Source organism: Chrysochloris asiatica, unplaced genomic scaffold (assembly GCF_000296735.1).
Source record: "Chrysochloris asiatica unplaced genomic scaffold, ChrAsi1.0 scaffold00341, whole genome shotgun sequence".
In the NCBI taxonomy this organism is placed as follows: Eukaryota; Metazoa; Chordata; class Mammalia; order Afrosoricida; family Chrysochloridae; genus Chrysochloris; species Chrysochloris asiatica.
In genome coordinates, this window is record NW_006408859.1 from 2,174,018 (window position 1) to 2,201,315 (window position 27,298).

The 27,298-nt window shown below is 39.1% G+C and overlaps 1 protein-coding gene across 1 annotated transcript in view; it reads right to left on the reverse strand.

The window, feature by feature from the left end:
* Window positions 1-2,396: 2,396 nt before the first annotated feature.
* PTCD3 (pentatricopeptide repeat domain 3) overlaps window positions 2,397-27,298 on the reverse strand; it is a 28,821-nt gene continuing 3,919 nt past the window's right edge. Inside the window, exons 4-24 of the mRNA XM_006875873.1 lie at window positions 26,589-26,634; window positions 22,738-22,806; window positions 22,015-22,119; window positions 20,591-20,714; window positions 19,176-19,291; window positions 18,664-18,731; window positions 17,142-17,229; window positions 16,729-16,789; window positions 16,400-16,485; window positions 9,940-10,084; window positions 9,227-9,277; window positions 7,866-7,955; window positions 7,722-7,750; window positions 7,053-7,159; window positions 6,420-6,498; window positions 6,231-6,321; window positions 5,171-5,256; window positions 4,622-4,770; window positions 3,384-3,425; window positions 2,886-3,044; window positions 2,397-2,475 (exon numbers count right to left, since the gene is read on the reverse strand). Of these exons, the coding sequence (XP_006875935.1) occupies window positions 2,397-2,475; window positions 2,886-3,044; window positions 3,384-3,425; window positions 4,622-4,770; window positions 5,171-5,256; window positions 6,231-6,321; window positions 6,420-6,498; window positions 7,053-7,159; window positions 7,722-7,750; window positions 7,866-7,955; window positions 9,227-9,277; window positions 9,940-10,084; window positions 16,400-16,485; window positions 16,729-16,789; window positions 17,142-17,229; window positions 18,664-18,731; window positions 19,176-19,291; window positions 20,591-20,714; window positions 22,015-22,119; window positions 22,738-22,806; window positions 26,589-26,634 (1,870 nt within the window). The remainder of the gene's footprint in view (window positions 2,476-2,885; window positions 3,045-3,383; window positions 3,426-4,621; window positions 4,771-5,170; window positions 5,257-6,230; window positions 6,322-6,419; window positions 6,499-7,052; window positions 7,160-7,721; window positions 7,751-7,865; window positions 7,956-9,226; window positions 9,278-9,939; window positions 10,085-16,399; window positions 16,486-16,728; window positions 16,790-17,141; window positions 17,230-18,663; window positions 18,732-19,175; window positions 19,292-20,590; window positions 20,715-22,014; window positions 22,120-22,737; window positions 22,807-26,588; window positions 26,635-27,298) is intronic.

The window sequence follows — 27,298 nt, forward strand, 5'->3', positions numbered from 1 at the left end:
CTGCCACAAATTCCCCCAGCTGTGAGCCTTCCAGCCTTCTAAGTATTCCTTTATATGTGGTTCAGAGTTCTGGGACCATCCCCTGAGCCTGCTTGTTCGGGTATTCTGTGTTGTTGTTGGCAGAGTTCTCTGCTATATGTCCACCTGATCCGCCCTCTTGTTTGTTCTCCTTTGTCAATATGTTTAATCCTTTCAAATAACCAACTTCTTGTCCTGTTGATTCTTTTTGTAGTTTTTCAGTTTTCCATCTCGTTTATTTCTTCTCTTATCTTTATTATTTTCTTTCTTTTGGTGACTTTAGGTTCCCTCTGCTGTGTTAATGTGTTGATGTTGGTTCTTCTTTTTGGATATGTGCACTTATTGCAATAAATTGCTCTCTCAGTACTGCTTTTGCTGTGTCCCAAAGATTTTGATATGTTGTGTTTTCATTCTTGTTTGTTTCTAGGAACTTTGTGAATTCACGTTTAATTTCTTTTTTTCACCCAGTTGCTTTTCAGCAAGGTGTTGTTCATTTTCCATGTAGTTAACTTTATTCCCTTGGTCTTCTTGTTACTTATTTCTAGTTCCATAGCATTGTGGTCTGAGAAGATGCTCTGTAGAATTTTGATGCTTTTAAATATATGGAGGCTTGCTTTGTGACCTAACATATGCTCAATTCTAGAAAATGTTCCATTCGCACTGGAGAAGAATGTGTATTGTGCTGTTGTTGGATTGAATGCTCTGTATACATCTGTGAGGTCCAGTTGGTTGTATTGTTTAGTTCCTCTGTGGTTTTGTCACATTTCTTTCTGGTTGGTCTGTTCCTTTTCGAGAGTAGTGTGTTAAAATCTCCCACTATAATTGTAGATTTATCTGTTTCTTTCAATTCCAGTAAGGTTTGCTTATGATCTTCGTGGTCTTTCACTGGGAGCATATATTTATTATAAGGAACTCTGGTAGCGTAGTGGTTACGAATTGGGGTACGAACCTTAAGGTCAGCAGTTCGAAACTACCAGCCGCTCCTTGGGAGAAAGATGAGGCTTTCTGCTCCCGTAAAGACTTACAGCCTCGGAAAACTCTACAGGTTCGCTATGGGCCGGAACTGACTCAACAGCACTTAACAACAACGTATTTATTATGGTTATGTCATCTTGCTCAGTTGACTCTTTGATCATGAGATAGTGTCCTTCTTTGTCTCTTATGCTGGTTTTTATCTTAGTGTACTTTGTCGGAAATTAGTATTTCCACTCCTGCTAGTTTATTGTTGCAGTTAGCTTGGTAAATTTTTTTCCATCCTTTTAGTCAGTTTTTGTCTTTGTGTGCAAGGTGTGTCTCTTGCAGGCAGCATATTGATGGGTCTAGTTTTCTTATCCATTCTGCCACTCTGTCTCTTCACTGGTGCATTCAAACCATTGACATTCAAAGGAATTATTGATAGGTATGAATTAATTGCTGGTATTATGTTACTTTTTTGTTGGTGCTATTCATCCTTTTATTCTGCATTCCTTCCTGTGGTGGGTTTGTTATTTCTTATCGGTTTCTTCTTAGTTTCCATGTTCGCTTGTTCTGCTTGGAAATTGTGAAGTATTAACTTTCTTTGGGGTCACCTTATAGTCTACCAACTTTTCTCTCCATTTAAGATAATCCATTGTACCCTATAATTCACCTGACATCCTCACCACCTGGGTCTCTGTTGCTATGAGCTCTGGAATTGTTCCTTCGTGAGCTCCCCTTCCCTCGTCACTGGAACATATACCCTACCTGGTCTTTGTGAAGCTGTCACAAGCCCTGTTTTGAACCACTTATGTAAGTAAGTAACACCACTAAGGAAGGCGCACCATGAAGGGGGAAGCTGTATGTGGTAAAATCATTGCAAATACTGAAAATGAATAAACATACATAAAATTAACAGTATATATTTACAGTCTCCATTTCAATAACTGTACAGTTTAAACTCTTCCCAGAATCCTATTTTATCAATTCTTAAGATGCAGTTTCTCACATCTATGGTAAACAGCTACGAAACTGGGATCCTACTATCAAACTGCAAATGTAATGTAATTGTATAAAAAAAACAAACCTTTTCTAACCAAGCAGATGATGAGACTCAGGAATGAGGAAAGAGCAGGGCAAACAATTGTTGACGGTAAAGTCAGCCAACATCCACTGCCAGCCAGAGCTTAGCATGAAGTCCAGAGCCATGTCCGTACAATCTGACTAAAGAAATGAAGATGCTGCTGCTTAAGTGGTATGGGTTAGTATATAACACATTAGCAACTTAATGTCAACATTTGTTTGAAATCAGTGTTCTTGCAACTTCTTAGTAACAAATTTACCGTCTGTATTCTATGTTTTTCTTCCTCATTGCTAAACAGTTCTTTGTGTGATTACAGTAGCTGCTCCCAAATTGTCCGTTTTCACTCGTCTTCACTGCTGTCACTGTCGCTGCTGCTGTCAGTGTCACTCGTCACAGCAGTTAGTTTTCCCAGTGCTTCCCTGGAAGGAAAACAAGCCTGGGATGGGGTTCTTGGAGCCTGACACTCATTTATGATCTATAACCACACTAAAATTTAAAAAACAAAAGCCTCTAACATCCAAATCTATAAACTTCCCTGACTGGTTATGTTGTTGTGAAATTCTGTGGAATTGGTTCTGACTAAGCAGGATTGTCAAGGAGGGGCTGGTAGACTTGAACCAATTTTGTGGTTAACAGTCCAGTGCTTATCCTACAGAACCATCCCAGGACTCATGATTGATAATGGAGCAATTTAAAAATCAATATGCCTAAACTGTTTACGGGCTAAGAAATAAATTCAGAGGCTAGAAAGCTTTAAAATTTGATGAACAAATGGCCTGCTCATTTTTTATGCCTTCCTTTTCTGGTGAACATACACAGGATCACTTACTTCTGTTCCTGAGTGATTAGAAAGTCAGCCATCAGTGTCTGGGTGAGACCCTCACGAGCAGGTAAGCTGAAGGCATTTGCCAACTTCACGACCTCAATGGCCTGGGCAGGGTTGTTGGATACTTTTGCACTATCCATGAATTCATTCAGCAACTCATTTCTAGAAATGAAAACCCAAATGTAAACAGTCTCCAATTAGGTCACCTGGTCCTCCTTCAGGCAGAGATTTATATGTAAAAATTAATGTTTTAGAAGTTCAGTATTAAAATCATTAACTTTCAAAGGAAAGTCACAGGAAGTTTCACTTTTAAAGAGCCAAATAGACAACATTAAATATGCACCCAATGTCTTCCCAGTGTGTTACAGTCACTAGTGGGTGAGGTGAATGTCCATGTGCATGCCTTTCAGAAGCATGGTGGCTACAGTTTACCCTACAGACTGTCAGCTCTTGTGGCTAATTCCAGCATGTTTGAGATAGGGCCTGTTAATGACAACTTACCTGGGGATCCTATTATGCTTCCTGAAAAGCCCCAACATTGTCCTGTTCAAGAAGAGACAGGACAAAGATTATGCAAGTTGTTCTCTCTCTGGACTCAGAAACCATGTGTCTCTTTCTAACTAACCATAGTATTAGCTCCTTGAAGTTACAAAAATGTGGGCTCTACCAGTTCCCAGCCCTGTCCGTACATCACAACTGCTTCCCCACTCCATCGTGTCTGCACGGTGCATGCATAGTAAATCTGACACGCTGCCAGTGGGAAGCATACATGCCCTTCAGAAAGGGAAGGAGGAGGTAACAGGCAAACAACAGAAACGGCAACAGAAAAGTAAGAACAGGAGCCAATGAGGAAGAATTAAGAGTTTGAATTCTAACTTGAAAATGGGCAAGTATATGGAATTTCAGAAAACAATACATTTTGACCTCTAAATGCAAGGTTAATTTAGTTTCCCAAAATGATTTTATCAAATAGCTAAATTAGTGGAGGTCTAAGCAATGCCGAGAACTAAATGGATTAGAATTCACCCCAGTCAGAACGTACTCTGCCCACCCCCAAGCTGGGAAGGAATACATCCATGGACAGTTGGAAGGTAGGCAAGAAGAGAGTACAGTGCATTCTCTCTTTACAACGGCCTAACTCCCATCTTTCCCAATTCCGTTATGAAGAGCAGGCTCAGATTGAGGCATCAGTCTCATGTTAGTGCTCACCAACACCTGCCACATGCAGGACGAAGGAGAAACACAAACATTCAGCTCCCATGGCTCAGCTGAGGTCCGTACCCCTGCGCCAATCATCACAGCCTGGTTCACAGCAGATGTATGCCAATCTGCCTGAGTTAACCAACATCTACCAATAGCCAGTGTTTCTGTCACTAGTGACACCATTCCCAGGCAATGAGTCACACATCTACATCCAAATGGGTCAGCAAACTTGAAAACACACTTAATGGCAAAATCAAGTCCCAAACAGAGGTCATGCTCAGAAAAAGTCAGTTTAGGGTGGTAGGATGAGAAGGGGTAAGCACTCGAAATAAAATGTAGTCCCGACATTCAAAACATTTTCAAACCTAAGTTTCAGAAAATGTTTTATTGATTACACATATTAGTACTTGTGTTTTCACTGAAAACGCATTACATAGAACACTATAAACCATAGTCTCATTAGAGGGTCTTTACTGACCAGGGTTAATGTTCTTTTAAATACAAATGCTTCTAATTTATACTTGTAGCACACTCACCAGGCTTCCTGGGTTCTCCCAGCCCTTAATAAGAGGACAGCTATACAGTTGAGAGGTATGGCTGGCCAACTGGAGGCAGGCTGTCTGGCATCTTGGCTTTCGTATGTAGATCTGATATCTAAAGCACAGTCAGCGAACGCCACCTGGAGCTGAGAAGCTTGAGTAAGCATGTATAGCTCTCAATACAGTAAAATGAGAATTCAGGAGAACGCATTATTATTATTATTCTATGATAAATTATCTTTAAATTCAGCTATGTTTTTTTTCCTTCTCAGATAAACAAATACTTAACAGTGTTATTAATCATCAGGAAGAAAAGCCATTTTCAAATTGCTTACTTTGCATTATATGAGTGAGAATGACTTTAGAAATGACATTCTGCTGATGGTTGGATCTATTTTGATAAGTAAGCAGAGTTTAAAACTGCGTTTGGATGGCAGAATTCTCCACAAGGACTAAATGACTCTTTACAAGGACATCAGTATTAAATGAGATGCTCTTTAGTAAACATCTACTGACAAAGAAACTTGGGTTTTACTATACACTTACCTCTGGTGGGTGCTTGTCCCTTGCCATAAGAGTCAGGATCTCTTCCCTCAGATCACTTCGAAAAGTGTGACCATATTCTTTACTATCTTAAAAATAAAGGACCAGTCAGAAATGATTACCATGTAAAACCAGCACTTTTTGGCTAACCTCTGTCCACTTGCAACCTTACTTTTTGGTTGTTGAAAATAACCAACAGCATAATTCATGGCAATAAATAACAAAACAGTCATGAAAGCCAATGCCATTAACCTGTTCCGGATCAGCTGTCATGTAAGTGGGCCTGGCTGCTGTTAACGTGCGCACACACCATCCACCCGAGTGGTCACCATCGCCATGTGGCGAAACACTAGTTTAACTGTTATTTTTAAAGTTTCATTGTTCATAGTCATGGGGCAGGAACTCAGTTTCTCTGAAACCAATTTTATGAACTACAGTAACCATCTGGAGGCGATACAGAATCATTCTATTTTACAGTCAATTCATATGGTGGTGTGCTGTGGGGTCAATTCCGACTCATAGCGACACTGCATAGGGTTCTGAATCTGTAACTCTTGATGAGAGTAGAAAGCCTCATCTTTCTCCTGTGGAATGGCTGGTAGTTTTGAATCTCTGACCTTGAGGTTAGTAGCTCAACTTGTAACCACTATACTACCAGAGCTCCTGAGAAGATACAGAATCATTCTATTGTACATTTCATGAGACAGGCCAATATACATAAGTCACAATCATGGCTGTTACTTGCAAACATAACTATAACTGATTTTGATGAGTAAGTAAACCAACAAATGATGTACGCTAGAATCTGACATGTGGTCAGATATAGGGTCTGTCACATAATTAGCACATATCTTCCCTGAGATATGTCACCTACAACTTTTTCCAAAGTCAGGAGGGGACAAACTTAGTCACTTGACATGAGCAACTGACCTTGACGCAGCCCTAATGTAGTCAATTTAGTAAAAGATGTGTAACTTCTCGTCATTAACAATGGAAACACGTTTGTGAACCAAACATAGTTCATTTAAGTGATATGAGCTTGGAGACACAAGCTGAAACTGACCTTTCCAAATCTGAGGAATCATTTCTAGCCGATTGGCCACATCCAGTGCTTGGAGAAGATCTATCAGTGTTTGGGAATGAGGAAAAAAGACCTGATTGAGAAATTCAAATATAATTTAAAAAGCATTATCAAGAAAGATACTCTTAAGCTCATCTATAATAATCAATGATAAGTAACGAAGCATCTTACTGAAGGTATCAGATCCTTATACCACTTCAAGGTTATATCAATTTGTTCCATCAGACATAGCAAACTGAAGAACTTGGAACTGTGACAGAGAAAAGGCAATTTAGTCTAAAATCCAAATGCCTAATTAAATTAAACACAGTTATAAGGTTGACATGTTAAATCAAGTTTACAATACTGAATACTGGATTTGCTTGGAAAATACTCCATGTGAAGAACATTCACTGTGAAGACAACCATCGCACACGTCTTTTAAGTTCCTGTCTTCATCTGCCCAAGCACATCCTTACTTACAAGGAGTCTGTCTAGGTTCCAATATATTCATCGTTAAAAACAGAGGCAAGGGGCTGGGAAAAGAAAATTCTTTAGGGAATCCACCCTGCTCTTAACAATTCTAAAGCATAAAACATCAAGGGCAGTGGTGGGGGAAAAAAGGACATGTGAATTTTAAAGGTTCAGAAAAAAGTGCTCAATTAAACTGCCTATTAAATCAGGGGCATGTTGCCTAAAACAAGAGCAAATATAACACTGCGGGTCCCCAAAAGTCTTCCACTTACAGACTCTATTAATGGCTGCTGAAGCTTAAGAAAGAAAGTCCTTCATTATTGCCACAAGATACACTGGTAGCACACTTACTAATAGAAATTTCGCCGATGATCAGGTCCAATGAATTTCCGATTGTCTCCAGTGTTTAAAAGGCCATGGACTTGATAAGCAAGCTCTAGATCTCTGAGGGCTGAGCACTAAAAATATGCAAGCATTAAGTATCACTCTGGATCCTAATCAGCCAAACTATACCCAGTGCACAAAAAGTACACGTAGAAATATTTATGCTGACTCGATTTATTATTGCTCAATGTAAATTAGTCTTTTCTGACTATGAAACACTCTCACTGTCAAGCAAAACCCACGGGAGTACAACTAGGGGGTACATATATTTGAATGCAAAGGGAAAAATCTTGAAAGACACACTAAACTGTGAAACAATCATCTTTAGGGAAAAGAGTGTACTTCATTTGAATCTACACTTTTTCCTAGAATGAGCATGATTAACTAAAAATAAAACCATCAAGTAAAAACGTTACTAACAGACAAAAATGAAATACTGTGAGACTGAATCTGAATAGATACTAATATGCACAGGATAGGGATTCTGTGATTTAAAAAATAGAGAAAAATTAAACAAGCATAAACAGAAAGAGTATGCAGTGAAAGGACCAGGGCGAATCAAATTGAGGTCCAGTTACAGATAAGCTTAGGAACTTTTATTTTTAAATGGTGAAAAGATTAAGAAATAGTACTCACAACTCTCATGGCTGACTGAAAAAACATATCTGAAAATCAAGTTCATGAGAAGTTTGGTTATGATAGATGAAAATACCTGTGCTCAGGATAACATGTTTTTATATGAGGAAAATGGGAGGGAGCAAAAGCAGTTTCAGTACATACCGTCATCCAGGTCCTTTGAGGAAAATGTCTTCCCCATTAATTCATTCATGATATCATAGATTATGAGGGATGATACTTTTGAAGAACTTTCTGTACAAAAAGAATGCAAATGGATTTTTATGAGTTTACTTCCTGTATTACCACCAAACCTACAACCCCTACACAGAGCTGCACACTTCTCTCACACTAACTTCTGCATACAACCTGGCATACAGCTGAGAAGGGGGGCAAATGCTTGAATGAACAAATGCAACCTGCAGAGCACATGATGCTGTAAGATCTACAAGACCACATCTCTGTCCATCTATACCCACCACAGGCTTGTCTTTTCCTGCTTATCCTCTTCACAAAAAACCTGACTTCAATTAATTTTTCCATTAAAAATATCTGAAGCCCCTTGTATACTTCTAGTGGTAACACATACGTGATCTTATCATTTTCTTAATTATGTTCCAATTTGCTAGTATTCTTGGTCATTATGTTAGTGATACTATTTAAATGACTACCAACGGTGCCATAATAACGGGAATATGGTACAGAAGAATAGAATAGGCTCTGGGGCCAGAAACACTAGTTCCACGAAAATCTCTCCAAGGTGTGGAAAATTCTGTCATCAACTATCACAGAAAACAGTTTAGCTACGATAAAGTCAGTTACCTGTATTTTTTCTCAATAGATTAAAAAATGTCCCCAAGATATGTGGATGTGGATTTTGTAACATTAGAGTTGAAATTTCAACCCAGGCCCAGTTGAAAGAGAACAACTCTTCCAAGGACTAACAGATCTAAAAGGTTCACAAATGGAGCTCTTCCAAAGGCTCCAAACAAGTGTGTTAATCTGTGGTGCTGTGGGGTAACGCACTGAACTGCAAGTTCACCAGCCGCTCCTTAGAAACCCTGTAAAGGATGGCTATGAGTCGCAACCGACTTGATGACACTAAACAATTTGGAGCCACTCTCCAAAAGAACTTACTGCAATGATGGAAATGTGCTACATCTATGACACTGAATAAGGCAGCCACTAAAGTCACTCATGCTACAGGAAATTAAACAATGAATTATGTTAAATAGCCACATGCAGGTAGTAGCTACCAGACTGGCCAAGGTAGCTCTGGTGAGTATAAGGAACCCCAAACAAATACCTGTTGACCATTTCTGTTTGTACATGTATCTCTTTCCCCTCCAAACATTAGGTTACAAACTTCAGAGTAACTTTCCTCCAGTTTGTAGGAGTAACTTGATTCTCAAGTTGCAAGCAAATAGGCTAACCTGTAACTATTAGGTAACACAAACTCAAAAGAGACCTAGTCAATTCTGTCCATAAATTATATAACATAAAGCAATACATACCAGACTGATTACCAGATTGATAAAACAGCTGAATAAGATAGTGATAAGTCGCTAGTGAGGGTTCTTGAATTTCCAGGTAGACAGAAAAATAAGAAATAAAACATGTCAAAATGAAGTTGCCTAAAATCTAACTTATTAAGGTACACTGAACAAAAAGCATATTGATGTTAGTATTCAATCAAAACTTAGTTGTATTCCTTTGAACTTAAACCAGTAAAGGTTAAGAGTTCTAAAGATGACTTTAATTTATAAAGTTCAAATGCCTATTACAAAAATGTTCTAATGCACTTAGGATTCTTCATTTAAGAATATACCAAAGCATATTGAAATGAGTTGATTTTGAAACCAATGTACAATTAAATAGTTACTGGAAAATATAACAAGTATTTGTGTTATGTTTAATAAATAACAAGTCTAGGTTCAAATATTTCACTATGCTAGAAAATGTCATGGAATTTAAAATTATATTACTCTTAAGTGAAGAATTCCTTTTAAAAGTAAGATCCACAAATAAGTTTAAGATATTAAAAGAACAATGTAATTTACTGATAAGAGCCTGAAGACAACAAATTAAGTACATGTAACCAAGTGTAAGGGTAAACAAAATACCATAAAACTATGGTAAACAGCTAAGTAAGAGATTACAACATCTTCCTTGATTATTTGAAATAGAGACCTCTAGTCAGCACTGTGTCTTCAGTGAGCACTGCAGGATGCACCCTTACCTATTCCAACAGCTTTCATTTCACGTAAGGTCTGTAAGGCTGGCGTTCTTCCAAAAGCATGAAATCTTCGGAGACATTTCAGAGTGGTATTAAAAGTCAGTAGATTTGGTTTCACCTTCTGCGCAACCATTTGTTTCATCAGCTCCTAGTTGAATCAAAAACATTATTTCTTATGCCCAGGTAGAAAATTTGCCCATTAACATAGTATTTCAACTGAAACTTATACAGGATTACTCTAAGTTGGAACCAAGTCTACAGCATGAAGCAGCAATTAGCATAATCAATGATGTTGATTTTCTAAAAAAATGTATCTCAAATGATTTATTCTATGGTGTATCTCACTAGTGTTGTTGTTTCCCTTATGCCTAACAACTGCTTGCCTGGAGCCCTGGTGTGGCACTGTAAGAGAAGCACTGAACTGCTAACCATAAGGCCAGCAGTTCAAACATACCAGACGCTCCTTGAAAGTTCTCAATGGCACTTAACAATTATTTGGCTGAAAACTGAGTTCCAGACCTGAAAGGTCATAAAGGGCCAGTCCTGAATCCCACAAACCTGTCAAGTATGATCATTTTAGGATTCTGAATTTTAGACAATGTTTCAATGGACTAATTGTTTCAAAGCATTTTCTTCAGTTTTTTTTTTTTTCTCACAACAGATGCACCTTAGAGGGTCACATGAGCTTTTAAAAAAAAAAACCCCAAACTTTATAATGTGACTTGAGTGAAGGTTTACAAAGCAGATAATCCATTGCAGTAAACTTACTTTGCTTCATTACAGTGATTGCAATTCCCTCCATGTACCCACAGCTAACAGTATTTACACTATTCACTTGAAGCATTATAGGCCTCCCTGTCTCCCCTTAGGTCTTTCCCTGCGAACCTCCTCTTGCATATTGCCTGCCCTGTCATTCATGGTAACATGTCTACTACCCTCTAGCCCATGAGAATTTTTCCTCCCCACTGTAACCATCATTGTCTTAGGGAAAACTTTACACCATCGGTCTCATACTAGACCTGTCCTTTTGTGATAGCTAATTTCACTCACATAATAATATCCTCTAGCTACATCCATGTTGTGCAGTCGTCATTACTTTTCAACATCTTGTAGTACTCCACGTTGTGTATTTACCACATTTTAACAATGCTTCTGTTGATGGGAATTTAGGCTGTCCAATGTGTCTCTTACGACATCACATTGAAGTATTCTGTTCTTATCCATTCTTGACTGATGCATTCAATCCATTTATATTCAGTGTAATTATTAATAGGTAAAAATTGATGTTATTCTTTGGGTTTTGTGTGTGTGTGTGTGTGTGTGTGTGGTGCTGGTTTCACAAAGTTTTCTGCACTGAATTTGTTGTGGATTTTCATTAATGATTACAAAGTCTTTCTAGATTTTCCAGTTTTACTTTTAATGTGCAAATATGTAAATTTTCTGAGGTTACCTTATAATTTAAATTTACTTCCCAATTTAAAACCGTTTTTTATCTTGGAATTTATTTAATTTCCTTGCTGTTTGGAAGCTCTATATCTACACTACTTCCTTCTTGCTTTGCAGTTGACTTCATTATAAATTGGTAGCTCTTGTTCTATCTTCAATATTTTAGGTGTGCTTGAAATACTTCTGTATCTAGTCACTTTGTTGTATTGTGGTGGCTTGTGTGTTGCTGTGATTCTAGAAGCTATGCCACCAGTATTTTAAATACGAGCAGGGTCACCCATGGTGTATAAGTGTCAGCTGAGCTTCCAGATCAACACAGACTAGGAAGGAGGAGAGATGGACTACTTCTGAATATTTAAATACTAAGTTATGAACCAGCATCAGAATATTATCAGATAGTGTCAAAAGATGAGGCCCTCAGGTTGGAGGGCACTTAGCAATGGGCTCAAGTACAGCATCGATTGTGAGGTTGGCTCAGGACTGGGCAGTGTTTTGTTCTGTTGTGCACAGGGTTGCTATGAGTTGATGTCAACTTGATGGCATATCTGGATTGGTCCTGGGTGTTGTTGTCATGCATGGTAATCTCAGTTTATTGGTTCTTAGTCCAAAGAAAACCTGTTAGCAATTTTTGTCAAGTTGGTCTGGTCATTACAAATTCTTTTGATTATCTGAAGAAGTATTCATTTCATCATCCTATTTGAGGGACTGCTTTGCTAAGCATACAATTTATGGTTGGCAATTTTTTCTTTCAGAGTTTTGTATGTCATCCCATTGCCTTCTTGCCTACATGGTTTCTGGTGACAAATCTGAGCTGTCTTATCTTCTCATCTTCCATGATGTTAGGCCATGATGTTAGGGAAGTTTTCTTCCAAGAACTCTTTGACAAGCTTTTTATTTCCTGGTTCTGGGATTCTGATCACCCTAAGTTGTTCCTCTTCATGGTGTCCCACAAAACTTACACTTGCTTCAGAATTTTTCATTCATTTTTCTAATCGTTCAGTTCTTCTATTTTCCTTGATGTTTGTCAATCCTTTGAAGGTATGTAAATGTTAAGTCTTCTGAACTCTTTTTCACATAGTTCCATTACATTTTCTTCCTTAGAAATGTTGACTAACACTGCATCTTGGTCATATATTTGAGTCATTCTCTCTTGTGTCAGCTAAAACGGTCATCTCTGGGGCACTGTTGTTTGTCAATTTTTGTATTTAATTTGATGTATTCTTGGGATTTCATCAACTGTCTACTCTGGGCATGGTTAGGAGACCAGGAAGTATGTGCTCTAATCTCCACTTGCTATTTGCACATCTCATTGTTTAGGGCGGGATTTGGCTGGTGCCAGTCATTAATCAGGCAACACAGGAGCTGGTATTGCCTCTGGACCTTTATGAACAAGGGTGCTGTGTCTGTTAAGGTGGGAAAGAGAAAACCCCTCCCAGACATACACCTAAGAAAAAGAATACACTAACAATGAAAAGAGAAAATAATGAAGACCACACAAACACACAAAGACCCCAAACAAATAAACTCAAAACTATAAAGACAAAAGAGGGATAGCAAAATGGGAGAGAAAAGGATATAAACATAAAAAACTTAGAAAAACCAAGGAGAGGGCAGATGAAGTGAGAGAGAGCAGAGAGTAATAAAAGATCAGAAGGGAAAAAAAGAGGAAAAATAGAAATAGAAGGAAAAACAAAACAAAGACAGGGTACAATTCAAGGAAATGGAAGGAGGAGGAAGAGAGGACACACAAAACAATGAAACAAAAGGAAAAAAAACCAAACCAAAAAAGAAGTGTAGCTGTGGGACCCTGCTAGGAGAAAACTCTGGAGGAGTCCTGAAAGTCAAGGATCTCATGAAGTGACTGTGGGAGGGGGTGTGACAGTGAGTTCCTGACTTAGATGGAGTTTCTATTGCCCTCCATGGTATCTATGATCAGGGCACTCAACCTGGAAGTAGTTCATGGGAGCCCCTGATGGTGCTGATTTCAGCGTCTGATAGGAATACAGGGCAGCTGGAGGCAACGTAACGGGTTAAATACTGGTCTGGGGACTCTGTGGATTATATACGTCTGGAACTGAGCCTGCTTGAATCCCAGCACCAAAATAGTACAGGCAACCTCCTCACCTCATACTGGCCTGGCTCACAACCATGAGGTTCAGAGTAGGGTCTGAGCTGAGGATGGATGAAAGGGGAACGTGGCTACACCTCCTGTCACCAAGAAGTATGAGGCAAGAAGGAATTGCACCTTTTCGTCACCACATGTACTAACTATACCAGGGCACTCTATTGCCAAAGCTGCTCAAAGATGGTGATTGATGGCGGCTGGCCACCTTCACCAGTCAGTTGCCCTCTCCTGTTTGGGCTCAGCCTCTCCTCCCAGCAAGCACTCAATCTACTTCTCTAACCTTTCCTCTGAAGTTCAGGGTTCCAGGATGTACACCTGTTTTATTTGGTGTCTCATATCTTTGCTGTAGAGCAGGGATGGGGAACCTTTTTTCTACCAAGGACCATACAAAATTATCAACTTAAAAATTTAGCCCGCTTGGGAGAAAAATACCATGTTTGGTAAGGTGGAGGGTCAGAGAAAAAGAGGAAGACTCCGACTCAGTGGCACCTAACAACAGTGTGATGGCTGGACCAGCAGCTGCTTTGGCAAGGCCAGACCAAACGTTTTTGCAGGTCTTGTGGTGCTGTGGGTTAATGCACTGGACTGCAAAGTCGGTTTGAACCACAAGGTTGGCAGTTCAAGCTCACCAGCTGCTCTTTGGAATCTCTATACAGGGTTGCTATGGGTCAGAACAGATTTGATGGCCCTTAACAACTCATGGCCTGTATGAGCCTATATGGATTCCTGGGGTGGTGCTGTGCGTTAATTCACTGGACTGCAAAGTCCATTTGAACCACAAAGTCAGCAGTTCAAGTTTACCAGCCACTCCTAGGAAACACTATATAGGGTGGCAATGGGTTGGAACTTACTGGAGAGCACTTACCACAGCATATGGCCTGTAAGGAGAGCTCTGGTAGCATAGTCGTTATAAATTGGGCTGCTACCTGCAAGGTCATCAGCCGTTCTGCATGAGAAAGATGAGGCTTTCTGCTCCTGTTAAGATTTACAACTTCAGAAACACTATACAGGATCGCTATTTGTTGGAACCAACTCCACGGCATACCACCTCCACGCCATATGGCTGGGTGGGGACCAGCCCTTCCCCATGTGTTTGTGTAGTGCATCAGCCTAGGTGGCCATCTTTCCAGGAATCCCACTCATAAACTTGTAAAATCCCATTGCTACTCATCAAAGTAGACTGTAGGACACTGCCTTTATGGATTATGTTGTGCAACTGACCATGGTGTCAGTTAGCCAAGACGAAAGCTTCATTTCTTCAAGGTGTTCAGTAATGTCTAAGAAATTGTCATAACTTTGTCCCCTATATGCTCTACCACATTCATGGATCCATTCACAGCAAATGTAATCAGTTATCTTGTCAACCTTGTACACTTGTGAGTATATTTCTCTGGTCTTATTCATTGATGTCCTTGTAGATCACCATTATTGCAACATTATGTAAGAGCATCGTGTACCCCTGCTGTCCCCTACCGACTGTGCAGCCCACGAGCAAGGAGGCCAGGTAATGGATGGGGACTACAGTTTGCTCTGGCATCGGACACTATGAGAGGCTCATGGGAACAGGCCTGCTATAAATCCAAACCCATGCATTGCCTTGAACTCTTGCACTCCTCCCACTGTCTTCCCTTGCCTGCATCTTACTACATTTTATGTTCCCCTTCACCCAAGTTAACACATCTCTATCTTCAGAAACCCTACATAGCTCCTACTCAATGGTACTTAACAACCCTCTCTAGCCAGTGAATTACTGCCCTTTCTCTTCCACCCTTGGTAACCACCAAGAATGCTTACGTGTGAAAACGGTTTTCTTGACCTTTTATAATAGTGATCTCTTATGGGCTCTTTAGTGACTAGTTTCACTCAGCACACTGGTTTCCAGGTTCGCCCATTATGTTTTGCAGTAATTGTTATTCTTTATGGTTACATAGTATTTCACTGCACCTACTACAGTTTATTTACCCATTCTTCCACTTATGGGCATTCAGGTTGTCTACATCTTTTTGCAGTTGTGAATAATTCTTTGAACATCAATGTGCACTCATCTACTTATGCCCTTGTTATTATTTCTCTAGGATATATACCAAGCAGCGGGATTGCTGCCCATATAGTATTATTCCACATGGTTAAACACCATTTTACAGTCCCAAGCGCAACATATGAAGGTTCTATTCTCTCATTTTGCCAGCACTTGTTTTACATTTTTGAACTTTGTTACTGATGCTGGAATTAGATGACATTTCATTGTTGTTTTAATTTGCATCTCTGTACTAGTTAATGATCTTATTTCTCTATTTGCTGGTTGCCTGAATATTTTCTTTGGTGAAGTGTCTGCTTATGTCTTCTGCCCATTTAAAAACTGATTTTAGGCGGTTCCAATCATCTAATTTGTCTACTACTGTTTGGTTTACAGTTGTCAGATAATGTATTTATACTATGCATCAGTGCCCCTAAGTTTGGCCCTATATTTTTTCATAAATAAGCCTTTATAGTTGTTGTTTGTAGTTGGTTCTGACTCATAGTGACCTTGAATAGGGTTTCTGAGGAGCAGCAGGTGGGTTTGAACCCTGAACTGAAGTTATCATATCCAGTGATTATTCAACAGCATCAACCGAGACTCAGTCATTTAAAAAGTGCTACTTTTGTGATTAAGTAACTATTATGAAAAACAAATGAGTCAATTGTCCCAAATTCTAACTGTATGTCCTAGGTCAAGTAATTTCATTCTTCCCACAAACCAGCATAGCTACGGAATTTATAGGTTACAGGAGGGGTTGTGCACGTCTCTGAGCAACGCGTATCAACAGTGACTGACTGCCAAGGACTCAATGCTTGCCAGTCTCCAGTGCTAGAGCTACTTAAAGTTGATTAGAAACAAGGGTTTTTCCATACCTGCATATGATTCCATTTTGCATCAAATTTCTCATTCACTGTCAATGCCGTTGCTTCAATCAAAGCATTAAAGGTGTACACGTCAGCTGTAAAAGAAAGAAAACTACTTTCATCCAATTTAGGGCTGAAGAGTAACTACTAAATGGCTCAATTTAAGGAAAAGTATTGTCCATTGGTATTCCTAGGTTAAGTGTCATGTGATTCTAACACTGGAAAGGCACATCCCTCTGGATTTCTGCTACTGCTTCAATCAGCAGTGCCACAGGCAAGAGGGCCATGGCGGCAAGAAAAAGACTGAGGAAAGAAGTGAGCTCCCAGTACATGCTTACCATGGAGTCTGTTGTTCAACAACTCGGTATACAACTTTAATGCCTGTTCATTAGCTCGGTGCTGGAAGAGAAAGGATAAAAATGAAATTCATTCATTTAATAAATACTTGTACATTAAAGGTTATACAGTTTGAGAATACAAAAGTTCACAAAGTACACAACGTCTTTATTCTCATGAAACTTGTATTATTATGCAGAGGTTCTCTACCAGGGATGATTTTGCCCCCCGGAGACATTTTTGGTTGCCACAACTAGGGAGATGAGGGTACTACTGAGTTACTTGGGCAGAGACCAGGAGGCATCAAAACACTCTATGCGTATAGGATGCCTTGCACAACAAATTATTCAGTCCAAAATGTCATCAGTTCTGAGGTTGAGTGGAAATTAACGACTGAAAATACAAATAACTATACCTTCACCATTCCCCGGATCATTGTGCAGTAGGAATGTGCATCTTTCTCTGGCATTAGGGCAAAGATCCTCTCAGCATTGTTTTTCTCTCTAGACACAAGACAGTAAAATCAGAACCAGGGCATACAGGAAAAGTAAGAGTTTACAACATTCCAGGCACTTTATCACTGCATATATATTATTGCTGTTAAGTGCCTTGAAGTCAGTTCAGACTCATAGAGACCCTGTTAAGAAATAGACTAGTTTAAAATACGGTATCAAATTTATATATATAAAGAACTAAGGTACATATATACTGTAGTATAACAGTATGTAGATATTTACCCCTGGGAATTATATCTAAGGGTTGAGAGAGGATGGCAAAATTTTACTAAATAATCTATTGAACTGTTTTTGTTTTTTAATACTATGGTATATATATAGTTTTCATAAAGGTTTTATTTTTAATCCTGGTCCTGCCACTCAACTGCATAGCTTGTGGCCTCAGTTCCTCCTGGTGCTGTAGGATCAGTACTGGTCTGCTAACCACAAAGTTGGCGGTTCAAACCCAGTAGCTGCTCTTTGGAAACCCTATATAGGGTGGTTATGAGTCAGACCTGACTCGACAGCACTAAACAACATTCAGTTAAATTCTCAAATGTAACTAAATGTTATTACATTTTTATTTTTCCTTCAAACTGCTAGACAGTAATCTCAATTTAGCACTACATTCTAGATTAAGTATTTATTTTGGTACACAAAAATTATCAAATCAGAATAAAAAGTGACTTAAAAGTACGTAGGACAAGAGTAGCACTGCTGATAAAACTATCAAAAGAGTATCACTGAAGGTACCAGACTTAAATTGAAATAAAACAAAAACCAACAGAACAAAAAATAAACACGAACGTATCAAAAGAGTATCATTGAAGGTTATCAGACTTAAAACTGAAACAAAACAAAACAAAAAAACATAGCAAACAACCTCTTAACAGGTTAGGACCCTATAGATGAAAAAAAAAAATTCTAAAATTTATACTGCACATTGAAAATAAAACTTTAATTTAGATTCTTGAATACATTTGTTGTGTGGTGACAGAATTTTGGATGACAGACAGTACACACTGAAAAACGAATACGCATTGCCTATATATGGCTTTTGTGGCTGTAAATCTTCACTGGGGCAGAAAGCCACATCGTTTCCCCACAGAGTGACTGGTGGGTTTGTACTGCTGATCTTGCAGTTAGCACTCCAGTGCTTATCCTACAGTGCCACTAGGACTCTTATGAAACTGCAATACAAGCTTCTAATTATGTGAAACCTAACTCCCAAGTAAGGAGCCCTGGTAGAAAATTGGTTAAGCACTTGGCTGCAAAGAGAAAGGTTAGCAGTTGAAATCTATAAGATCTTCTGTGGGAGTAAAGGCCTCACATATGCTCCTGTATCTACCATAGCTTAAGAAATCCTATGGAAGCAGTTCATCTGTTTTACAAGGTCACTTAGAGTTGGAACCAACTTGATGGCCGTCAACAACTACAACATACCTCCAAGCAACTCCAAATGGATGGCCATTTTTCCTTCTAGATTTCTCATTTTCCTCTGTGGTCTCTTCCTGAAACGAATCGTCATCAACAGAGATAAAGTAAAGACAAAGATAAAGTAAAGGCATTCTCCCCATTAGACTACTCAAGCATCAGGATACTTAAAGAGAACTTCAAGAAAGTTCTCTTTCTCGTAAAAGGCAACAAGAGGAAAGCCAGTGTATGCAGGTTTATGCTTACACATGTTAATTCCTTCCACCAGTGTCCCTCTGGTCCAGAGGGCGAAACTGCAGAATCAGATGGTACACAGTCTATAAATAAAGTCTTCCTGTTCATTATGCATCATACTGTCATTGAAGTGACAACAATAGAGGGTTTTGCCCAGGCATTTCTGGTCAAAGCTTTACTTGTATGTGGTATGCCAAAAGGGAACTAGAGTTAAAGTACAGATCTACATCTCTCTCTTCCTCCTGCATGTATCATTTAATGCCCAGTGTCTTTATAATGAACATTACCAATTCTTCTGATTTTTCAGTTTGTTGAAAATGATAATCAGCTGGGGGCTCTTGGTCACCATAGTAACACAATAAATCCAAGAGACTGTTAGTTGTCTCCAGTGATACAGTTGTTCCTGTGTGGGAAGGGAGAGAGGTGGGGAAAATAAAGAAAACTAACTAAAATTTTTCACGTTTTCTAGTAGCTGTGCCTGTTGGCTACATATTCATCATCACTCTCCATTTTATCAATTGATGAAGTATGCAACCAACAACTTAAATACCCAAGAGGTGTAGATAAGGACATAAACCATACAGTCTGACATAAAATTTAAATACAAGATGAAGTCTGACCTTGAGAGCTCACTTACGAGCTGCATGTTGTTGTTGTTGTTAAGTGCCGTTGAGTCGGTTCCGACCCATAGCGACCCTGTACAAGGTTTCCGAGGGTGTAAATCTTTACAGGAGTAGAAAGCCTCATCTTTCTCCTGCGGAGCTGCTGGTAGTTTCAAACTGCTGACCTTTAGGTTCGCAGCCCGATTCGTAACCACTACGCTACAAGAGCTCCTTAGTTATCTCCAAACTGAACACTGCAAACATTTCTACTTAGCCCCACCAACACATTTTCAGTGATTCAAGACCAATTCTACTTGGACCAAGGTTGCCACTGATATGCCTGCCCAGAAAGTCTAGCTTAACGCGCCCAAAAGCTTACTGCTCAAAACATTAGGCTCCTGTTTTGTTACTTATTAAGAAGGTACAATAGGGCACAGGAAAGAGACATAAAATAATCTTCTATTTTAAAAGACTAACTGCATCTTTCTAAATAAAATATGCTGAAAATAAAAATGCTCATCAGGGCAAGTACTATGGACCTAACACATATTTTTCCGGATTCTAACCATGATACTGTATAGGGCTTTCCAAGGAGCGGCTAGTGAGCTTGAACCCAAATGAAATTGAGTCAAGAACTTGCATCCAGAAATTGTTTTTCAATACCATAGAGCTAAGACCTGTATCCAGTGGCCTGACTGAAAGTGCAGTGCTTTCCCTCTTTAAAATATGTTTTAAGTAATTGCTGAATTTAGAGCTCTGGCCCTGCCCTCCAAATCATACTTAAAGGGTCATTTAAATTAAATGTGCTAGCTGATATTAAAAAGTGACTGACGTTTAAAGACTGTTTATATAATTCCTCTATCCATTGAACAGCACAAGAAGATAATAAAGCTGCAACTCTAATTCATCTGTAATTTTAAAACAAAGCTAAAGCAGAATCAGAAATATTATTTACAAAACTATTAAATATATGTAAACACATCTAACAGCATAAGTATAGTAGTAGTTTTAACTTGTACTAAAATCTATCTGGATCAAATTATTGTGATCCATCTTACAAGACCACTTTCTTAGAACAACTTTAATTAGACATAAGTTACCTGCTTGCAAGAGTTGATCAAACATATCTACTGAAGCTTTAACTTTTTTGAGCTTAATTCTTTCTTTCAGGGCAGCTTCACTTATGCCTTCTATCTGAGGTTCAAAGTACTCAGGCATTAAACACTAGTAAAACAAAATTATTAAAGTTACCACAAACAGGGAAAGCTAAATGGATAACTGATGGATACAATTTTTGTCATTTAAGATCAAAACCAATCATACCATTCCAATTCATGTTTCATGCATCAGATATTACGTATCATTTTACCATGTCTTTTTGAAGTCAGACTAACTTAAAAAATAAAAAAATCCACCCAGTCTCTCCAACAAGATGACTATTTAGCTATCCTCTAGATACTGGACTTAGCTCTGTGCTTAGGAAAAGTCCGACCACAGAGACAGTGAAGCCATGGGAGGGTTTACAGCCAAACTAAACCTTAAGCCCATGGCTGTCAATCAAAAACATAAAGGAAAAAAGTAACTTCACAAATGATCATTCTACCACTGCCACTAATTTAATCCCGGATTTCAAGATTTTTACAATTGCACTGTTTTCGTACTTCCTCACTAGCAGTCACAAGAGGGGTGTGTTTAGGTGAGTGCACTGTGAACCAGGGAGATTTAAGGAGGGGTCCAGTTTGGGACATGATAAGCTTGAGGTACCCATTTCCACTGATGACTGCAGGATGGTACAGACAACCTGCTTTGCTTACCACTGATAACACTAAGCTCAATGGTTAACATACAATAAGCAATGCATATCCACTCACTAACAACACAGAAGAAGGAAGTAGTTGGCGTGATTGCATATAGATACCAAATGGAAGGTTACTGAAGCAAGAATAGTACAGACAGGAACAAGAAACAGACAAAGCAAGAAAATCTTGAGTAAAACTAAACATAAGAAGTCAAGTAGTAAACAAAGGAAATTGATGGAGACAGGGCAGCTGTGGGTTCTAGGCCCATGGACTGAGTAAGGCTGTGTGTGTGCAGGCAGGAGGATGGCTTGCAGAATGTGTCCTTTGGACATTTAAACAAATATTATGTTTTGTGTTGTATGTATATCTCAAATACATTTGCTGTGCTTATTTGGGAAAAGTAAGATGTAAAAGGAAAGGCACAGGGAGGAAACAGGGTCACTGCTGTTGGAGGAAGAAGACTGAAATCACTGATAAATCAAGGTGTGTGACTTTAATGAATGTAAAAGTCATTATCTTGCCTGCACACTTTCTTTCAATTCACAATAAAACAGTAAACAACAACAACAAAAACAAAAACAAAAAAACCCGAAAAAGATCATTACTATGAACCGATAAAGCTACTGACTAAAACCCTTTCACTAACCTGGTGAGGGCCCTCAAATAGTAGCCGTGAAAGAATAATGTAATTTACATATCTGAAAATTATAATTACCTCTGCTTACCGGTATATGAGGTTCAGCTATGTCCTTCTGAAAATATTTGGGATGTGAATTAATAATGAACTTTGCTGCATTCTCTCCAGATTTCTTTGCCAATAAAAATGAACGCTACATAAGAAAAAGATTTATGTAAGTTAATATTTACATATTATTTATACTCAAGAAAGTTTAAACTTGTATCCTAAATAAGATTATTCTACCCAAACAGAAGTGCAAAAATACAGGAGCTCTGTTAGCGTAGTGGTTACAAATCGGGCTATGAACCTTAAGGTCAGCGGTTCTAAACTACCAGCCACTACGCGGGAGAAAGATGAGGCTTTCTACTCCCATACAGATTTACACCCTCGGAAACCCTGTACAGGGTCGCTATGGGTCGGAACCGACTCGATGGCACTTAACAACAACAACAACAATTAGGAATTAAACTATACTATATCCATCTCTTCTATTGAATGTGATAAAACGATTTCAGATCACATCTGATATAGTCTGAGCTGAATAATGATTTAAACTGAGAGCACTTCACTCAACATTCCAAACCCAAATCAACAACCTTCCCATCTCCATAGTCAATTATCTCTTAAATAATTGATAAAAGCAGTAAAGGCTTCAGAAAGTCTACCAATTTTATTAGCATCTACAAACTTTTTAAAAGGTTTTGCAATTAAGTTCAATTATATTTGCATTCTTGAACCCAAACCAGAAAAGTTACATGAAAACACTCACAGATTCGCTGGTAGATGTTGGTATAAGGTAAGGATCATCTTGAAATGCATAAGGTACAGCTGTGGGGTCCTGTGGAGAAGACAGTCTCTTTAGCTAGATTTTTATGAATATCTTTGGGTTTGGGGGATCAAAAATTCAATTATTTATGTAGCATTCATGCAGAAAATGTATATACATGTACATACACACCGAGAGAACACAGTTCTATTACTTCTACTGCAGTCTCGGTTCTGCAATAGTTTTCCCAGTAGACATTTCACTGAAGTCTGTGCTGGACTCTTGAAAGTTTGTGCTTAGTTTCCACGCACTTTTTCCTTTGCTGATTTTGTTTGTATCCTTTGGCTTTAATAAATGTGTCATGAATACAACTATATGCTGAGTCCTCTTAGTTAATCACTGAACCTGGGAGTGGGCTTGTAGACTCCTAGCACAGATAAAATGATGGAAGAAGCAAAGGATTTGGTACTGTACAGATGAGAGAAAATGGAGCTACAGACAACTTTAGGATGGAGTTACCACTAACATGATGAAAAAGAATGTGAAGCAAGAAAGGGTTTCTAAGAGTTAATTTTGAGGTGATTACCACACAAATATGCAAGTTTTCAAGTGAAAATATTTCTCATTCTCTTTTTGTGGGTACACATCTTTTCTTCTAAAATGTCTGATTTTGTCAGTTTTAAAACCTGCTTCATGCTTAAATGAAGTATATGCTTAAAATTATTTAAAGGATTTGGATAAAATCCTAACACTCTTTAGCATGGCATTTATGATCTTGTCTCATCTTTCAAAGCCCCAATTCTCACCACACCTACTACCCATCTTACGTCTTTATGAGCTTGCTCACGGTGCTACCTCTGCTAGAGCATTCGTTCCTACTTCCTCCACCTTCTCGTCTCCTAACTTAGTCCAATTATCACTGACTCTGGAATATCCTGTGATAGGTACTCTCTTCTCAGTACTCCTAAAGGTAGCCCAGGCTTGTCTCGATCTTGCTACAAAGACCCTCATTTCACCTTTCAATTTCCGTCACTAGGACCTACGACTGTGCCTTAATTCTGCAACCCAGCATAATGCTTGGTAAGCGTGGTTAATGGCACAATATATGGTAGCTGAATGAAAACCTACTTCTTGGCTCTTAGGGCAAATATCAGACAATTCTACACAACTTGATGGCACCTAACAGGCCACTTGGCCCATTTCTCTAATTTACATTTCAGGTGCTTTAATTATGAATGAGTGAACTGCTGTACATCTGAATGCTGGTTAAGGTGGGGGGAGGGTGAGATGCAGTACTGGAAAACCCTTCTATAGAAAGATATGGAGTATCAGTGTACATTTGGCCTAGCATCCCCTAAGCTTAACATCTACAACAGAAGAATGGGCTATTTCTGATAATGGCCTCAAGGAGGGTTAGTATCCGTATAGATGTTGTTGTTGTTAAGTGTTTTCAAGTCAGTTCCGATCCATAGTGACCCTGTACAGGGTTTCCGAGAAGCAGCTGGTGAGCCCGAACCACTGACCTTGCAGTTCAAACAGCTTTGCAGTGTGGTGCATTAACCCACAGTACTCACTGTTTTAGACATTTTCCCCATAGCTGAAATTAAAAGTGGTTCCCAGTAATTAAAAAATGCAATCAGGATTTCAGTATGTCAGACTCCAAACTTGACTCTTAAATTGCCCACAAAAGAATTAATGACAATAGTGGTGGTGGTGAGTGCTGTGGAGTCAGTTCTGACTCATAGTGACTCAGTACAGGGTTTCTGAGGCTATACATCTTTATGGGAGCAGAAAGCCTCATCTTTCTCCTGTGGAACAGCTGGTAGTTTTGAACTGCTGACCTTGCAGTTCACAAATGACAATAACAGAATAAAACAGCTAACCATTTACTCAGTCTATCTTTGTGCCACGTACTGCCCTAAACCCTTTTTGATATAGTAACTCACCCTAATCCTTAGTTTGGTGCAATAATTAATTTTCATTTTATGGATCAGGAAGCAGAAGCATTAAGAGACCAAGACCACACAGCTAGTACGTGATTACAGAACTTTTGGCTCCAGAAGGACCCATGTATTATTTCTGTAGGTTTTGAATTGTTTCCAATGCTGTATCTATCTTATTTGATTGTGCCTGTAGCACTTTCCTGAATTCTTCCTCATTTTTCTCAACTCCACTGTAGTGTTTTGAAACATTTTATAACCACTTTTCTGAATTCTTTCTCAGGCATTTCCAAGGCCTGCCTTCTTCCAGAATGGAGTCCAGGTCTAACTCTAGGTAATTTGTCTCAGACATTTTATCTTATTTCTGGACGTGTGCTGATATGGTTATCTGCTTTTGCTTCTTGGACATGTTTAGTGTTTATCTGTGGCCTCAATACTTAATTGAGTATGTGTTTTGGTATTTTTTATGCTTTCTGATTGCTTCCCGGAAGATGTGAACAGGATGTGGGCTTCCCTTTTCACTCTTTTTATTGCTTAACTCAGAGTAACTTTCACAGATGCTGTCTGTTTCCCTGGTATATGGCAGTTTGTTTTCGTTCTTGCCTGGGTTTTGGCGTTTTGTAGAGTGTGATTGTAGCTTGGCTGTATGGTAGCAGTTGCTGACTCTTCTTGTGTAATATATGGAGAGAAAGAGTCCTCCAAAAGTAGAAGGGGGAGCACATAACAGCAAAACAGCACCAGTGGAAAAAAAGGGAAAAAAACAAAACAAACAAAAAACAGCAACAACAAAAACTAGACTGAATACTGCAGTCTATAATCACAGAAGAGAGAGGAAGGAAGGAGAGAAGAAGAAAAAAAAAAAATCTGAAGCCTAATGAGTATGACTTTAATGTCCTCTCTTCAGCCTTTTGCTTTCAAAGTTGCCTGAGAGATTTCAAGATGCCAGTGTTGGTAGTTATGCTATACCTCAGGCTTTAAATTAATTTTCAGCCTGTTTTGTTTTTAAACTCTCTTTCCCTCTCTACAGCCCTGTCCTGCCCTTTCCCGTATTAAAAAACAAAAACAAAACACAAACAAGCAAAAAACCTTCAGGGTCTGCTCTTGGGTTGAATATCTGTACACATGCGTGGCAGAAGAACCCACCATTGGTTAGGGTGGGGGGTGTACACTCGCTCAGGCTCTCCCTCTAGTCACCAGAATGGAGGTGGGCAAACAGTGGGCGCGCCAATGACCAGATTCCAAAAAAAGAGAAAAATCAGAGCAAAGCAAAACCGACAAAGCATGTTGTCCACCATTGCTTCAAGGTTCCCGCGGCACTTTTCCGTGGTGTTTCTGCTCCCCATTTGGTCTTGCCCAAGATGTCGGCCCCGGACTTCCGAACTCAGCCCAGTGGATTCAAAAGTATGCGATTTTTTACTTCAGCTTCAAGTTCCACAATCTATAAGCCTTCACACCTTCAAAATATTACTATCTCTGTGGTTCCGAGTTTTGGAGCTCTGCCCTGGATCTGCTTTGCCTGGAATTCTGTAGTATTGCCGACGGCGAACTTCAATGCACCTCCACCCTAGCCGCCATCAAGCCCCACCTCTCAGTCCACAGTTGCTGCATTATTACTAGCATAGTAGGTACTTCTATTTCTCCAGGGTGCGCTATACTGTTGCTCAGTGCTGCTGAGTTGGTTCCAACTCATAGTAACTCTGCACAGGTTTTCCAAGTAGCTGCTGGTGGGTGTGAACCACTGGTGTAGTTAGCAGTCCAGTGCTTATGACACTCACACCCAAATGATCCTTCCCCGGGAATATGCATTTCAACAAGTTCTTCAGCTGATAATACCTAAAATCACTTGTACAGAATATAAACACTGAATTTGGGGACAAAAGACTTGGACCCTTAGGTCATTTGAACTTTACTTACCCTATTTACTGTGGATTCAAGTGCCTGAAGAACTGCCACGTTATTCCTAAGAATGAGAATTATACATTAACCACAGAACTCTGCATTCTTACCAAATGTTGAAGTGATGCTACTCACAGAATGGCCTGGCCAATTAAAAAAATACAAGGCTCAAATAGAGGTAGCATGTATTTCTCAAGATCACTGTAGTAGTTAAGATTAGAAAATAAGAAAACTATCCAGTTCTTTTGTGTACAGATGGTTACTATATGTTCCTTGTATACTTTGCCTGCCATTCCTAGTATTAAATATATTTTTACGCTTATGTGAGATTTAGTTATTCATTTCCAAAAGAACTATAGCAAATTTAATAAGCCAACAGTTACTTTCTAAAGCAAAGTTAATATAACATTCATAAGAGTGTATCATTTGAAAAATGTGAAACATCACATAGGAGAGAACAAACAAGATGGTGGATACGGTGGAAGTGTAGTAAGAAGCTCCATCAGCAGCAACACGGGAGACAGGACCAAGCAGGCTCAGGGGATGGTCCCAGAACTCTGAACCACATATAAAGGTATTTAGAAGGTTGGAAGGCTTACAGCTAGGGGAATTTGTAGCAGAAGCAAGAAATCCATTGTTTTCTAATTCAAGAAGCTCAGCTGCTCCAGGAGCTGCCATCTTGGGTGAGACCAAATGGGGGAAGAATCAGAGCACTCACTGATGCTTGA